This window comes from Arvicola amphibius, chromosome 2, assembly GCF_903992535.2.
Source record: "Arvicola amphibius chromosome 2, mArvAmp1.2, whole genome shotgun sequence".
Lineage (NCBI taxonomy): Eukaryota > Metazoa > Chordata > Mammalia > Rodentia > Cricetidae > Arvicola > Arvicola amphibius.
This window is the reverse complement of record NC_052048.2, coordinates 146,266,336-146,279,328: the sequence shown is the minus strand read 5'-3', so window position 1 is coordinate 146,279,328 and position 12,993 is coordinate 146,266,336. Positions and strand designations below refer to the sequence as shown.

Below are 12,993 nucleotides of genomic sequence, written 5' to 3'. Positions count from 1 at the left end.
CATTAGTTTCAGAGCCAGAGCACATGTCTTTAGTCCTGGGTTCAGGGATAAAGATTCTCTCCTTGGCCCAGGTCTCAAATCCAGTGTATTTCTATCACTGGCTCTGGGTTCAGAGTCAGGGTGCTCAGTGATTGGTTGGTTTCCTCCCCGAGTTGTCCCTTTTACCCTACAAGTGGTCTTGAGCATCTCTGGGGAGGGGTCAGCATTTGGTGGGTTTTCTCAGGGGTGGAGTATTGACTGAGGCAACTCACAGGGCAGGGGACTTGGGGTGATACTTCCATGGGAACATTCCATACCCTTTGGCTGTATGAATGCCAGGGATTGGGGTATGGCTTCCATCCAAAAATTCCAGACTCTTTGGATATATGAGTGCCTAGGGCTGAGGTGAAGCTTCCATCCGAACAACGACCCCTCTCTGCTGAATATGGTCCCATTCTGAGGAGCTGAGCAAGGACTCAGCACAGAGATGAGAAACCGGGGTCATTTGATCGCAGACACCAGGCTCTGCTCAGGCAAGGGTTGCTGGGATGGCTGAGCGCCAACCTGCCATGTGCTTACCAGAACACCAGGCTCCAGGAAGAGCGAATGGGCAGGTGTGGTAGATGGCCTGTCTGCTCTCAGGGACACCTAAGGTGGCCTCTCCCCTTCTTTTTTTTACTTTTTACCAAGGGGACTCCAGCAGGCTCTGCTGAGTCCTACTTGACTGTGTCTAGTCCCAAAGTCATCTTTCTGAAATGATGGACCAGGTGTTTTAAGTCACCAACCAGCTCCCAAATGATGCCACAAAGACATAGTATTAGTTTTGAATAACTTAGGCCTGGCTAGCTCTTTCAACTGAAATTAGCCTGTTTCTTCTCATCTCCCTTTTGCTTTGGGGCTAATTACCTTTCTTACTTCCCCATATCTTACATTCACTGCTTCTCTGTGTCTGGGTAGCCTGGCTTCCAGTTCCAGGCACATCCCTCATTCTCTCCTCCTTCTTCCCTCATCCCTCCTTTGTCTCTTGAGCCTAGATTTCTCCTTGTGTTTATTCTTTCTACCTGCTAGCCCTGCCTATCCTTTCTCTGCCAAGTTATCAGCCATTCAGCTTTTTATGAGACCAATCAGGTGTCTTAGGCAAGCAAGGTGAAACAGATGCAAGACATTTTTACATAATTAAACACGCATTTTTACCTAGTTAAATGTAACACATCTTTGCCTAGTTAAAAATGATATTCCACAACAGAATGCTTTCTGTAACCAGAAGACTGGCTGGGTTTTACTAGAAGCCAAGAGGTCAGCCCTCAGCCTAGCAGTGAATGCCTTTAACTCCAACACTTGGGAGGCTGAGGCAGGAGGATCACAATTTTGAGGAAACCTGGGCTACACAGTGAGTTCCTGTCTCAAAAAAGAACAAACAATGTAGAGGTCCACAGTCTGCAGATACCAGGGGACAGCCATCGTCACTCACCCCGCACATCATCCCTCAAACTTGAAGGGCTGAAGTCTTCATGCTCCAGCTGGCTGGATCAGAGGCAGCCGCTGAGGTGGAGGTGTCTCGTGGCTTGTGGTACAGTAGCCAGACACAAACACAGGCTGAACCCTCTCGTCTCTTGGACCACTTTCTCAGGGCTCACAGGGCCAGACAGCCTCCTGAGTAACCTGGGATATAAACGCACCATTTCAAGAGATTAGCCTTCACTGTGCGTGCCTATGTGTCCATACGCCACTGATGCCACGTGGCAAAACCAGACTGCAACAGGCAACCACAGGCCTCCCAGGGCCCATGACAGTTTTTGTTTAGTTCTTACTTTTTTTGGGAGGGGGGGCGGGGGGGAAGGAAGGTTCTTTAGTAGGGTATGCTGCAGAGGTGAGGGGCAGATATGAGGGACTGAGAGGTGAGCAGGATTGGGGTACACACTGTGAAATTCCCAAAGAATCAATAAAGAATTATGTTAAAAATACAGTGAAACTTCTCAAACTGCTATCCAGTTTGAAGAAAATCATTTAAGTTATGCAAAGAATATGAAATTACAAATAATCACTCAATTCTAAGTTCAAAAGTACATTTATTTAAATGTGAGCAAGTTATCAATATAAAAGAAAAGTGTAAGAAATAAAAATAATCAAAGTACAAAACATCTCAAATCTTACATCCATAATTTAGACAGCAAAGTCTTTATTTACATAATTTTATTTGTAGATGAAATTTCATACAGTTTTCTGAAAACACATAAAAACCTGGCAAATTAATAATCGAAGACTTAATGTGGGCTCTTAGGCATATAATACAAAACATAATTTATGTTTCCTAGAATAAGATCACACATCTTAACACGATGCAGTCAGTATTACATCTGTCTTCCTGGTAGAGGTCTCTCCCTAAGGCAGAGCTGGAAAACAAGTCCTCTGCAGGGAGGGAGTCCTGTGTGCACGCTGCCAGCAGCTACCCTTGTGCTCCAGGCTCCAGGCCCACAACACACAGAAGCCATCAATTAAATTTATATGTGGCCTTGTTGAGGAAAAGTCTTCATACACAAGGCAGCAGGGTCACAGTAAGTCAGAGCCTCTACGTGAGAGGCAACACTAGTGAGCACCTCCCGGGAGCCAAGACGGTCAGTCCATCCACACTCCAACACCCGGGTCTTATCAAACTCCCCCACTGCACACTCCAACACCCAGGTCTTATCACACACACACACACACACACACACACACACACACACACACACACGCCAATGCACAATCCAACACCCAGGTCTTATCAACCGCCTCCCACTGCACACTCCAACACCCGGGTCTTATCAACCCCCACACCCCCCCACACACACACTGCACACTCCAACACCCGGGTCTTATCAACCCCCACCCCCCCCCCACACACACTGCACACTCCAACACCCGGGTCTTATCAACCCCCACACACACACACACACAAACACACACTGCACATTCCAACACCCGGGTCTTATCAAACTCCTCCAATGCACACTACAACATCTGGCTCTTATCACCCCACCTCCCGTGCGCGCCACTGCACAATCCAACATCCAGGTCTTACCAACCGCCCCCCACTGCACACTCCAACACCCGGGTCTTATCAACTCCCCACACACACACACTGCACACTCTAACACCCGGGTCCTTATCAAACTCCCTCCATTGCATACTCTAACACCCAGGTCTTATCAAACTCATGTGACGTGCACAGGCTCTCTAGCTGACTCAAGAGGAATATGCTACATCAAGACCTGATGCTGCAGCACACCTGCCTCCCATCACTGCCCCAGCTCAGTGGCAAAGGGAGGTTCCCACCTGGTACTCATGCTGGCTCCTGGCACTCTTTGTACTCAGTGCCACCCAGCTAAGTCTTCTAGCCTACATTTTACTGAGCTCTCTGAGACTAAGAGGAAGTGTTTGGTAATTCACTCAGCTGGTGACACTATAAAGACGAGGGCCAGTGATGACACAACTCTGACCTGGATGCAAAACATAAAACATGGGGGCAGATCACACACTAAAGCAACCACTCAGCTGGGCATGGTGTCTCACGCCCGTAAGCGCATGCCAGTACTCAGCCTGAAGCAGGAGTATCAGTTGAGTTTGAAGCCAGGCTGGGATACATAGTGCCAGGCCAGCCAGCAACACAGTGAAACCTTTCAAAAATCTCTATCCTTCTCAAACTAATACTGGCGATTGTTTGTTGTGAACTATAAACAGTCTAACAGGCTGTACTTCTTGCCTGACAGCCCGAGGAGTCTTAAGCCGACCCCGCCACAGCTGTAACTTATACAATGCTGCTATCAAGCTGTGGAGTGCAGAACACACCTCTCAGATGCTAGCTCCAATCATTTTCTATGGGGCCTAACTATCAACTGGAACACCTACATGAGCCAGACCGGTCCTTAGTCTGTCACCTGTTGACAGAACTCTCAAAAGTGCTGCAGACTGTACACTCTACAACAGCAAGGGAAAGGTCTGGTGACAAGAACCATGGTGTCCCTTTTTCAACCTGCAAATGCACCTTTACCCTTGCCTGTCCCCGCTATGCACCTTCGTAAAGGATATGATTCGTAGTCCAGTGTCTGTGTGAGCACTCCAGTCAGAACAAACTCTGCATTATGAACATCTGAACGGAACAGAACCAAAACCATTAGGACAAAGCCACTGTGAACACGCGCAAGCCGCTGCAGAGGCGTGGGGAGCCATACCTATTCCTCTGGCAAAGTACTCTCGACACAAGTGCAGGTCGTTCTCACAGGATATTAAAATAATCTCTGACAGACTCTAGGAGGAGAGAGAGCTCATGAGTAAAGGAAAGATGCCCGTGCGTGACAGGGCTGACTTCTCGGGGCGGGGCTCTGCTCCCTTACCTTATTCTGTTTGTGCTCCATGAGCTTCCGGAAGGACGGCTGCTTGGACAACACCTTTCCCCCTGCACACTCTACAATCGCCTTCATCGTTGCAAGGCTCGGGCAGATGCCAGGGGTGATGTAGAAATACTTTGTCTAGAAATAAACAGAAGCGTGCTTTTAAATGTTTTTGATTGCACATAACTTTTCATAAATCAGACCCTGAGTTTTGCATGCGTGTTTTTGCTTTTTGAGGCAGGTTCTCTCTATATAGACCTGGTTGTCCTGGGACTTTCTTCTTAGACCAGACTGACCTCCAACTCACACAGATCTGCCTGACTCTGTCTCCCAAGTGCTGGAATTTAAAGGAATGGGCCATAATATCCAGTTCTGAGATTCTTGACAAAATATTTAAGTTTCTACATCTATTAAGGTTATATTCCCCACCAGTTCCCTATCTATCCAGACATACACAGAGGGAGTTTTATGGAATATGGCCTATGGTCATCAGTAAAAATAACCACAATTAACTGCTTGGGATCAATCTGCAGACATTAATAATAAACTCTGAGTCCAATAATGCACTGCGTGTTGCATTAGGATGGAAATCTAAGGAATTCCCTTGATGTCATGTAGCCAAAAATCTGAATTTCTCTCTCTCTCTCTCTCTCTCTCTCTCTCTCTCTCTCTCTCTCTCTCTCTCTCTCTCTCTCTCTCTCTCCGTGTCTTCCATCCTCTTTACTGTATGAGTCTGAATTTGTGCCTGCCTGAAGGCTATCTTGTGAATCTGTCCCTGCCCCTTGGTCTGTTTCTGTCCTTCACAAAGGTTTTCCTTGCCCTTTTACTGAACAGCATAGAAATCAACATCATTGAAATCAACACAAAAGGCATCACCCACGAACAATCAGCAATCCAGAGAACACAGTATTATAGACATGGCTGTTTAAAGAGTATCCAAATGCTATACTCAACATTTATGGTGGATATTTGTCTAAGATGGCTTTCAGCCTATCTGTTGCTTCCAGCTAAGATTATCAGAACACACATTCAAGACATACAGCACTCTTAGATCAGGGACTTAGAAGAAATAATTTAAGTACAGCTATGCATTAGCTTAGGTTGAAAAGGTTGATTACATGGGAAATCCAAGACAATTACTTAGATTGGTTGATTGTCACATTGCTATTGCCCGTTCACACACGTGCTCTCTCTCTCTTGTTTTTCAAGACAGGGTTTCTCTGTGTAACAGCTCTAGGTGTCCTGGAACTCACTTTATAGACCAAGCTGGCCTCGAACTCACCTCTGTCCTGTCCCTGCCTCCTGAGTGTTGGGATTAAAGGCATGTGCCACCACGGCCTACATGGCTTTCTTAAAGGCAGGTTAATCAAACAGGCTTGGTACACAGTAGGAAAGAGTCTTAAGTCTTAAGTAACCCCAAGGTATATTATTAGCTCCACTATAAGGTCCAGTAAAAGTTCCATTCTTTTAGAATCTAAGATATTTTTATAATAGTGCATTGCCACAGCTGTGCCAACTACTACAAGAACCAAAGCATTCTATGCCAAGGCAGAATCATAGCACATATTTGCCAGCCTGTGTAAAATTCCAAGGAAGCATGGCATTTGGCCACAGCTATCTGCCCAACAGGGGCTGCTGCGACTACAAACAGAATGGGAAATTATACTGACACAGCTTTCCTAGGCTTATCACAACACCCTCACACAAACAGGTAAACAATTTGAAAACTCAAACCCCTGGAGGTAAAATTGAACCTTAGCTTCCAAATCATTCCTAAGAAGTTCAAAGATCAAATAATTTTTATTGACTATTTATTCTTTGATACAAAAATTACTTCCCAACTGTCCTAAGTCTCTTATCTGGCAAGTATTTAAAATATAAACTTCTAACCAGCTCAGTTATTCAGCAACATACTCTTGAATCCTTTCTCTCTGACAGATCTACTCATTACGTTATTGTAGCAATTTCTTCCTCAGAGCAAAGAGTGATTCCTACAGCCAAGTGTGGTGGCACGCAGCTTTAATCCCAGCACTCAGGAGAAGAGAGACAAGAGGATCTCTGTGAGTTGATGGCCAGCCTGGTCTACATACCAAGTTCCAGCCCAGTCTGGTCGAGAGGGAGACTCCATCGATTAGCCATACTCCCTTGCAGAAAGAGTAGCCATGAAGCAGAAAGAACAACTGGGTGATCCCAGCCATCACCCGCGTCACTGTCGCCATCTACGTAGCTCTGTGGGGCTTTCCTTCCCAGCATACCTTAAAGAGGGGAGAAACATGGGCTCTCTTTAAGGATTCTTCTAGACTGAAAGAGAAGAGCACTTCTGCCTCAGCATCTCGCAGGATATAGTTCTGCTCATCTGGAAAACAGAACAGTGTTCAGAACAGTCTGAAAGGCACAGCCCAGCGTAGAGGCAGGTCCATATGAAGGCAGCATACACTACCCACAGTCACACTCACCCTGCCACTTAGGTATTGTCCTGACTAATTTTATGTCAACTTGACATAGGTTACAGTCATCTGAGAAGAGGGAACCTCAAATTGCCCGCTGTGGTAGTTCGAATGTAACTGGCCTCTACAAGCTCAAAAGAGTGGCAATATTAGATACGGCCTTGTTGGAGGAAGTGTGTCATTGCAGGGAGGGGGAACTTTGAAGTCTCCTTTGTCCAAGGTACACCTAGTGTGGACACAGACTTATTAGGCTGCTGGTGGATCAAGATTGTAGAACTCTCAGCTTCTTCTCCAACACCATGTCTACCTGCACACTGCCATGTCCCACCATGATGATAATGAACTAAACCTCTGAAACTGTAAACCACCCCAATTAAATGTTTTCTTTTATAAGAGTTGCCATGGTGGCCAGGCGATGGTGGCACACGCCTTTAATCCCAGCACTCGGGAAGCAGAGACAGGTGGATCTCTGAGTTCGAGGCCAACCTGGTCTACAAGTGCTAGTTCCAGGACAGGTTCCCAAAGCTACACAAACCCTATCCCAAAAAGCAAAAAGAGTTGCCGTGGTCATGTGTCTTCACAGCAATAGAAACTCTAACTAAGACACCTCCATAAGATCAGACAATATCAAAGACTTAGGGCATTTTCTTTATTAGTGTTTGAGGAGGGAGGGCTCAGCGCATTGGGAATAGTTCACCCTGGACTGGTGGTCCTGGGTACTAGAAGAGAGCAGGCTAAGAAAGTCATGTGGACCATCTCCCTAAGTAGCACTCCTCCATGACCTCTGCATCAGCTCCTGCCCCAGGTTCCACCCTGCTTTGGTTCCTGTCCTGGCTTCCTTGCATGCTGAACTGTGATATGGTCATGGTATTTCACCACAGCAATAGTAACCGTAACTAAGACAGATGTTTCTGTCTCACTTACCTCCCTTGATAGCAGGCGGACTACAAGAGTAGGAAAGAGTTCTACCACAGAGCTACACACTCCGGCCCCCAGGGTAACTAATAGGAAGCTTCCTATTGGAGTTTCTGCAGCTCATCAAAAGGCCCCAATGAGAGAATGTGGCTGTTCTTCCTGTTGACAGCTAGGTGTTCTTGTCTGAGACTTTACGGTGCTGTGGGAACTGCATTTTATAGGCAGATTTCTAAATGAAATGCACTAAGGACAATGCTCAGCCTGTCTTCTCCCTTGATGCATTCAAAGACTAAACTGTCTTCTCCCTTAATGCATTCAAAGACTAAAGCTGTATGTCTTAGCAGAATACAAAGATGTCAATCAAAACAATCTCTGATAAGAAATAAATTTATGAGCTTAAATGAATAAGTAAATCCAAGTAAAGCCCCGACTTTGCCATATGTAAACGAGCAAGCGAGCACCGTGGGCACGGCACCCACCAATGAACTTCTGGCACTTGAAGCACTCCTCTAGCCACTCCGGAGTCACGATGTGCTTCACCACCGAGATGGCCGTCAGGAACTTCACAGTGCGCGTCACCTTACTGGCAATGAGGTGGGTACACTTCTTCGTGGACTCGGCAACCTCTCCACCCAGGATGTACAGCTTCTGAAGCCGCAAACACAGCAGAGAGTCACACGGGAGACCAGTGCTAGAACAGGCCTTGATAGTGCCCTCCTCAGCTGCACTTAAGACAGGAAAAGCAAACCACAGGAGGAAAGCAGAGCGCCTCCAATGGCTGCCTCACAAACTGTGCCCAAACCAACTCTCTAGAAGTTAGTAACTCCCATCTAAACAGCCTGAGGCTCCAGGGCTCACTGCTTTACAGATACTCTATGCTGAACCAGAGAATAAGAAACACATGAACCCCATCTCCATCTAACGGCGGCATAACTGGGAGACTGAGGTATACGCATGTAACAGACCTTGTAACGGCCCTGCTATGAATTGTACTAAATTTATAGCAGCAAAGTTAGTCATGGCTTCCTTTAAAAGAATAGCTAAAGAAGGGGGTGATGGCAAGATGACTCAGTGGCAGCTACCATCAAGCTGACGAACAGTCATTTCTGGGATCCACAGGCTTGAAGGGAGAACTGACTCTACAAGCTCTCCAGATGCACACTGTGGCACATGCGCACCACCCTGGAGCCAACACACAGAGCACACCAAGTAAACAATTACTTTGTAAGTAGAAAGTATATGAATATATACAGAGTCAGGGAATAATCGACCATCTTCCACCAAAACAAAACTACCAGTTACCAGATCCCACCAACCTCTCTGGAGTTCTCTCAAAATGTCTATTATCACCACCCAAACCCACCCACCCTACCCCCAGGGCGGCCTCCTCCTTCACCAGGGAACTAATCCCGGGCAGAGAAGCGGCAGAGGAGCCTAAAGAAAGTCTTTATAAAAATAACATTCGGATGACCCAGACTTTTATGTTAACAAAACAACCTAGTAAGGAACAGGAAAATAATGGCACTGAACAAGGCGACTACCAAAGTCAGCGGGGCTGTAAAGGCTGCTCCTGATTCAACAACCACTGCCCATGCTACCTCAGCAGGGAGGGCGCCTTTGTGCAAGCTGGTCAAGCACTCTACCCAGTGACATCCCTACTAGGTGCTACATTAATAAATGTCTAGCCTAAAGTAAATACAAGCAGAGAGGACCCTGCTGAAACCCTTTAAACACAACCGTCACCTTAATGTACTGCTGAACCTGCACGGGCTCAAATCCAGTGAAAAGCACGTAAGGCGTCAGCTCTGGAGTCAGCTTCTTAGTAGGGGGTGGCAGGTCTTCGATTCTGTGATGCAAACACAGGGCTCTTTAGGTAACCCAGAACTTAAGAAGCTTTAAGAGCCTGAGTGTTGGGGGGAGGGAGAGGGAGACTGTGACGGATGATGTCCTTTTCCTCCCACTCCAAAGGATGCCATCTGAAACACCCAAGAGAAGCAAGGATCCAGATCATCCTCGCTAAGAACAATGCTCTCAGGTGAGCATGGAGGTAAACACCTCCAATCCGGGCACTAGGGAGATAGAGCCAGGAAGATCAATTTAAAGCCAAATTCAGCTACAAAGTGAGTCTGAGACCAGCCTTAGTTACATGAGAACCTGTCCAACAAAACAGGAAGGAAAAAGGTCAACATTCTGCTCCTCCTGTCACTCACTCCCCCAACTATGGCTCAGTGGTGCTGAGAAGGAAGCTGTACTAACCCTTGTTTCTCTTTCATGCATTTACCAGTCTGCCTAGTACAGTGGGCACTCTCCACGTTAACATGCATGTTTCCAGCACAGTGGCCACTTACTCTTCACGTTAAAGTGTAGTTTTAATATTTTCATGTATTTAACTATTTTGCTGTGGGATTGGCAGAACCTAGAGCTTTACCACACTGGGCAAGGGCTCCACAACTGAGAGTAACCCAATTCCTTGTGTCAGCTTTTATAAAAAGTCTCAAGTGACTTGGGTGGCTCTTTGCTGTTATAGTCACAACGAGACTGAGAGGGTGTCCTGGCACAAATACACTGTTAAATTCTAGCCCCGTCTCCACCAAGGCACTACAAGGCACAGTTTAAGGAAGCCTTTGGCCTTGTACATTTACCTTCAATTTCTCACATCTTATTTCTCAGTTTCTATGGAAATTAGGTGGTCTGGGAAACTTTATCTGTGAAACTTTATCTGGGAAACTTTATCTGTGGCTATTTCAATAGTTTTGCTCAGCTGTGCTCTGGGTGTGGGGAGTGAGGAGAGAGGTGAAATGAGGAAATGCTGACTGCAAATGCCCCCAACAGCTGCTCACAGCAAGTACAGTGTGGACCAAGGGCTCTTGAAGGTCATAGAGATACCACAGCCCTTGTCTGATTCCTGTTGGCTGTGGCTTCCACTGGGGTTGGGGGGGGAGAGGCAGGACTACTGGCCAGCCATGCTGCCTCCAGATGAGCCAAAGAGTACACATGTCACACCCAATCAGCAAGCACGAGTCCCTCAGAGATGTCTGGGCTTTCCTTTCCCAGAGTAGCCTCTCTGAGAGCAGTCAGCTCTGAGCTGCACAGCCACAGGGCCCAGCACCCAGCTCAGGTGCACTTGGAGCGCTTTGCAGGGGCAGCCTGTCTCCCCACAGCAGCTGCGGCTTCAAACATGGTTTGGGTAAAGCTTTGCTTAAGAAAACAGTTCTAAATTTCAATAAACAAGAAAGAAAAGTGCTTAATCACTTAGTACCTCACAAAAGAGCAGCTGTGGGAATGCCATTTTACAATGAATTGTGAGTCTGATGTACAACTATGTGCATGGGTGTGCCTATATACCACATACATGCCTGGTGCCCACAGAGGCCAGAAGAGGGCATCAGAGCGCCTAAGGACTGGGCTTATATAGGCAGTTGTGAGCTGTCATGTGGGTGCTGGGAACTGAACCCAGGTCCTCTACAGAGCAGTCAGTGCTCCTAACCACTGAGCTGTTTCCAGCCTCTCAAACACAACATACTACAAAAAATTCTTCAGAAGCTGGGCAGTGATGGCACACACCTTTAATCCCAGCATTTGGGTGACAGAAGCAGGAGGATCTCTGTGAGTTCGAGGCCAGCCTGGTGTACAGAGCTAGTTCCAGGACAGGCTCCAAAACTACAGAGAAACCCTGTTGGGGGGGGGGGGTAAACCTCTTCAGAAACATTTGGCAGTTGGCACCAGTCTTCCACAGCAGACCTGTAATGTAAGAGGCTTGCCCTGCTGCACATACCTGGCTCGTTTAGAAGAAGGTTGGATGTTGGTGACCTCATTTGGCTTCAGCTTAGGGGGTAATCTTACACCCTGCAATTAAAATATTGTCCACTTCAATCAAACAATCTCCAAGAATACAGAGGCTTCCAAGACAACGTCCCCACCACCTTCAATACCACCCACCGGAGAGAACCACGGCCTTCAGTGCTAGGAAGGCTAGGACGCCACGGGCCAGGGCAAATAAATGCTGACACCCCAGAGAACTTGCTTTTTCCTCTCTCCTGTTCTGCTCACCAAATCCCTTGATACTTAAAACACCTGCCTATTGCTCTTACCTCTCATTGCATAGAGAGCCCTGAACCATCAACTCCTGTCTTTATTTCAAGCATTATGTCTTGTGTCCCTACTTGAACACAGCAAACACTATAAGTGCAAACACACCTCCCTAAACAAGACTACCTACAACAGAAAGTCAGGTGACAATCAGATCACACTGCCATGGACAAAACAAGGTGAGGGGCTAACCCTAGCAAGACCTCACGCACCAGAACCAGTTGTCCAAGCCCTGCCCCGTGCCACCTCAGCAAAAGGCCTCATCCAGCAGCCCAAGCCACTGCCCCAGGACAGAAGCATGCCAACAAGACAGGGAGAATGGAGACTGCCTGTGGGCAGGCCCCACCTCAAGGGCCACCTACACTATACCACACTGTTCATTCCTTCATATTGTAAACTCAGAGGTTCAAAGACAGCCTGTGCAACTTTAGTAAGACCTTGTTTCAAAATTAATAAAAGGGGCTGGGTGTAGAACCACTGCCCAGCACGCCTGGCACTGAGAAATCTCCAGCACCACCAAATCAGCAAAATAAACCCCAAACCCCACCACCTTTCCTTGCTCATACCACTACATTCATGATCCTTTTCTGAATCTGGTCAGACTCACTAGCTACAAGTCACATCTCCTACACGTGCTGCCATGCCACAACCAAGAAAGCCAAACACACCTCCCCTGTACTGTGCACTTAGCAGCCTCCTCAGAGGCCAAAGCAGCATACCACACACCATCTGCAGGAAGGTGAGGACTCTTTTTGTCACGGCCTGTCCAAAACTCCTTTCCACCATTTCCACAGCTCCCCTCAGCCAGGAGGGAACCAGCCTGTCCAGGAACTACAGAATACAAAGGCCCACCAGCCTGGGAAGCCTGCCCTCTTCTTATGTGAGCCATGTGGCTTGTGAGAAATGACTCTGACTGCCACTCTGTCATCTGGGCCCACCTTAGGAATTCTTTCACCACACGAGCAGGGAAGACATTGGCTTTTGCCGATGTGTCTGAGCTGGCCATGCTCTGTTAAAGTCCTAATTACTAGTTTAATCTAGAGAAAAATATGCATCTGACAGCAGACTGGGCTTCCTGCAAGAGTGTGAGTCAGCAGGTCCTGCAACACACAGCCCGGAATCATCTCTGTATGTGACAGATTGTGCCACAAGAGGGCTGAGCATGATGGTACACACCTTTAGTCACAGCACTC

The 12,993-nt window shown here is 47.2% G+C and overlaps 1 protein-coding gene across 3 annotated transcripts in view; it reads right to left on the bottom strand.

The window, feature by feature from the left end:
- Nucleotides 1-2,031: 2,031 nt before the first annotated feature.
- The window catches only part of Paxip1 (PAX interacting protein 1), a 48,312-nt gene continuing 37,350 nt past the window's right edge, over nt 2,032-12,993 (bottom strand). For 2 of the 3 annotated variants that reach the window (XM_038320197.1, XM_038320199.1), the window contains 7 exons: nt 11,487-11,557; nt 9,455-9,557; nt 8,191-8,359; nt 6,605-6,705; nt 4,353-4,487; nt 4,191-4,266; nt 2,924-4,108 (listed from right to left, as the gene is read on the bottom strand). In XM_038320197.1, coding sequence (XP_038176125.1) covers nt 3,987-4,108; nt 4,191-4,266; nt 4,353-4,487; nt 6,605-6,705; nt 8,191-8,359; nt 9,455-9,557; nt 11,487-11,557 — 777 coding nt within the window. In that variant the 3' untranslated portion in view covers nt 2,924-3,986. Of the gene's footprint in view, nt 2,487-2,923; nt 4,109-4,190; nt 4,267-4,352; nt 4,488-6,604; nt 6,706-8,190; nt 8,360-9,454; nt 9,558-11,486; nt 11,558-12,993 lie in introns of those variants that run through there. The other variant, XM_038320198.1, reaches the window with a different exon arrangement.